Raw genomic sequence first — 3257 nt, 5'->3', positions numbered from 1 at the left:
AAAGGCACATTATGATCAGAAGAGAAGATGGGCTCCAAGCCGCTGGCCCCACTCTGGTCATAACCTGCACCTTTGGCCTTTGGCTTCCTGACATAGTTACCTGCGGGCCCTGGTCCTCTGATGTCACCAGCAGCCCATCAACTCCTGCTGCAAGGTTAGCCACTGCTCTGTATTCTTCACGGGTCACAGGCTCCTCTGCAGTGGGGGGGCATATGGGCATATGGGCCCTCTGCAGGCTGACACTGTTCCTTGAGCTGCCCAGAGAGGGGCCAGAGAAGGGGCTGCCCCAGGATTCAGTGGAATCAGGCCAGGACCCAGGGCTCTCTGTGGACACACAGTCTCTACCTTGGCATGCAACCCTAAGAGCGGTGATTTGCACAGTGCTGAGAAGGGAGACTCACTGAGCCAGCTGGCACTGATCACGACTACATACCGAAGACAAAGTTGTCCGGCCTGAAGATCTGGCCGAATGGCCCAGACCTGACGGAGTCCATGGTGCCCGGCTCCAGGTCCACCAGGATGGCCCGGGGGACGTACTTGTTACCTGTGGGGAACAGAGCCGGACTTAGATGTGCAGCCGGCAAAGGCATCACAGACAAGGTTGTACCCTATGGGCCTTTCACAGCAGAATCATTAGAGAAAATTCTAACATCCATCACAAAAGTGAGCAAACAGAGGTGCTTTTCTGCCTCAGAAGAGGGGATAATGGCATGCTTAGTCATGGCCAACATGCAGGAGTCGTGAGGAACTATCTAACATGTCGTTTTTTAGCAGTTGACATTTAAAACGAATGCAAGAAGCATCTCTTTGTCATTTATCTGTTCCTCATCCACTCCGTCTGCCATAGTATGCAAAGCAAGCTTGACTGGGCAAAAAACATTCAAATAATCACCAGCAGCTTCATTGTAGTACACGTTGATTCTCTCCAGCTGCAAGTCACTGTCTCCATGGTAACTGCCAGTGGGGTCGATCCCATGCTCATCACTGATCACTTCCCAAAACTGGGGAGAAAGAAAAAAAAAAAAATCACATGATGGGCTGACATCCTAAACCTCAGTAAGGATGGCCCTTCTCTCCCTCTCATGTCCTTGGAACAGCGGCCACTGTGGTCAGCCAGTGAAGGAGTCTTAGAGCTGCAATCCCCATTCCTCCAGGGGCTGCTGCAGAGGGGCTTGGAAATCCGCAGAGCACTGGCCATAGGATGGCGACAGACTGAAAAGCTGGGAAGGGCACAGAGGGTGGGCACAGTAGCTGCCCTCCTCCAAAAGCCATGGATGCTGGAGAGGCCATCACCCCCAGGCAGGGCTGAATGTCACAGCATCCCAGCTGATGGGTGGGTCCTGGGAGGACCCAGGACCACTTGGACCCCGCCCCTCGACTGCCTCCAGGGATCCAGGTCTCCTGGTGCAAACCCCACCCAGCCCTCCAGGCAGATTGGTTTTAGACCACTGACATCCATAAAGTCTGCCGCCCCTACCCACGGGCAGGGGTGGGTGGAGAAGGACAGGTTGGAGCAGTCTGGGATCCCCACTGGGCACGATGAGGCACAGGCTTCATTGTGAATTAGTAGCAGGAAAGGGGGCGGGGAGGTTGGGGTGGGCAATATGGCGGTTGTGGAAGAGACCACGTCCTTGTCCAGGGGCCCGCCCACACCCTTGCACCAGGCTGGCTCCTGCCTCGCCCACTGTGGCCGGCAGTCCCAGCGCCGGGACGTCACCTGCCGCCTCTCAGACAGGAAGCCAGACTCCGACATGATGTCTCATCATGTCGATGGTGCTCATATTTGGGAAATTATCTAACATCCTCGACTTTGAAGCTCAACAAGAAGTCTCTCTAGCATGTCACCCCAATGACACTGCATATTTTTCATTCAAACTAACAGAGGAAAATGTAAAAATTAAATTCTACATAAGGCCACTGGATTAATATAAGCGTTCTCCCTATCCAAATTCTAGAGAGTAATACACCCAGGGAAATGCCGACTACCTCTCGCATAAGGGATGTGTCCGAGGAAATTTCAAAGGGCCTTGATTAAGGCACACACCACTGCGTCGCCGCGCGCATCGTGGCAGGTTGTGTGGTTTCCTGGGCCCCGCCCGGCGGCCCCGCCGAGAATGCGCCACCAGGGCCGGCGAGAGCCGCCGCCACCCGCCCCCGGCCCCTGCCCTGGCCCGCGTCCTGGGGTCCCGCCACCCCCGCCCGGGTCGCACCCTCCGGGCCTGCCTCCCCTTCCCTGGCCCCTGCACAGCGGCGCCCACCTTGGCGCCGATCTGGTTGCCGCACTGGCCCGCCTGGATGTGCACGATCTCACGCATGGTGCCGGCTGCGGAGGGGGTGGTGGCGCTGGCCCTCGGAGCTGTGCGCGCGGCGCGACCGGCGGACTCCGCAGCAGAGACCAGTCGCCGCCCCCAAGCCCCGCCTTTTATAGCGGGGGAGTCGCCCCCTCCCCGGCCAGGCCTGCGATGACGTAATGGCGGGCGGGGCTGGGGGCGGGGCCGCGCGGACTGCGGCACCACGAGGGGGAGCTGGGGCGCGGTGCGAGGTGCGGGGGCGCTCGGCCCGAGTCCGCGCCTGTAGGCTCGCGAGAGGGCTCCAGCCCCCGCGTCCGGCCGCCGAGGGCGGTGTCGGGGCCTCGGGCCCAGCCAGGCTGGGTTGGCTTGAACCACGGACGCGGCCCCACCCTTGCACTGGCTTCTTCAGTAACACCGCATCCCCATCCACCCTTCCACTCTGGACACCCGAGAGGGGCTGGAATCCTGGGTTCTGGGACCGAGGTGGGGGGCTACCTCCAAAAGGGTCCTCGCGTCCTGGGGGAAGGTGAGATGCAGCCAGGACCCCCTTGGAGCCGGGAGTCTAGAATGGTCAGTGGGCCCTACAGCTGTTCCTTAGGTTTCCTGACTCCCTTGGGCAGGGGTCCTGGACTCTGGGCCACGTTCTCTTTTTGTTCCGGGTGGGAATAGTCTAAACGTGGGGAGGGGGTGGAGGATGGGGGAGAGTGGTGGTTGGGGGGCTCCCGGTGACAGCAGATGGGGACTATGTTTGAGGAAAGCGAGGATGGGGGAGGGGTCAGCTTTTACTTCCACTTGTGAGAAAGATGGTCGGTTTGGAAGATGCTGGATTTGTCTCATGTCTGCTTTGGGCTCTTGGGTCCTTGTAAAGGGCATCTAAATGTGGAAAATTCTGCGTGTGTACCTGTATGTCAGAGAGGACGGAACAGCACATCAGCCCCGATGTACCCTTACCTTACGTTCAATATG

The 3257-nt window shown here is 58.8% G+C and overlaps 1 protein-coding gene across 1 annotated transcript; it reads right to left on the bottom strand.

Annotated features, from left to right (window-relative positions):
- Nucleotides 1–399: 399 nt before the first annotated feature.
- On the bottom strand, nt 400–2407 carry LOC116863466 (tubulin beta-4B chain). Its single transcript, XM_032850912.1, has 3 exons — nt 2259–2407; nt 893–1001; nt 400–544 (listed from the first exon to the last, which is right to left on the bottom strand). The coding sequence occupies exons 1-3, from the start codon at nt 2313–2315 to the stop codon at nt 426–428; spliced, it is 285 nt and encodes a 94-aa protein (XP_032706803.1). The 5' UTR covers nt 2316–2407; the 3' UTR covers nt 400–425.
- Nucleotides 2408–3257: the final 850 nt, after the last annotated feature.

The sequence above is a fragment of the Lontra canadensis genome, unplaced genomic scaffold, assembly GCF_010015895.1.
Source record: "Lontra canadensis isolate GAN:19392208 unplaced genomic scaffold, GSC_riverotter_1.0 scaffold1287, whole genome shotgun sequence".
NCBI lineage: Eukaryota > Metazoa > Chordata > Mammalia > Carnivora > Mustelidae > Lontra > Lontra canadensis.
The sequence above is the reverse complement of the archived record's forward strand: the minus strand, read 5'-3'. Positions and strand labels throughout refer to the sequence as shown.

Bases quoted from the DNA above. Each gene is read 5' to 3' on its own strand.
- LOC116863466 (XM_032850912.1), bottom strand. From the start codon at position 2,315: ATGCGTGAGATCGTGCACATCCAGGCGGGCCAGTGCGGCAACCAGATC. The intron at 1,002-2,258 runs GTGGGCGCCGCT...CTTTCTCCCCAG, and splicing joins GCAACCAGATCGGCGCCAAG to TTTTGGGAAGTGATCAGTGA. The intron at 545-892 runs GTGATTATTTGA...TGTTCCCCACAG, and splicing joins GTACTACAATGAAGCTGCTG to GTAACAAGTACGTCCCCCGG.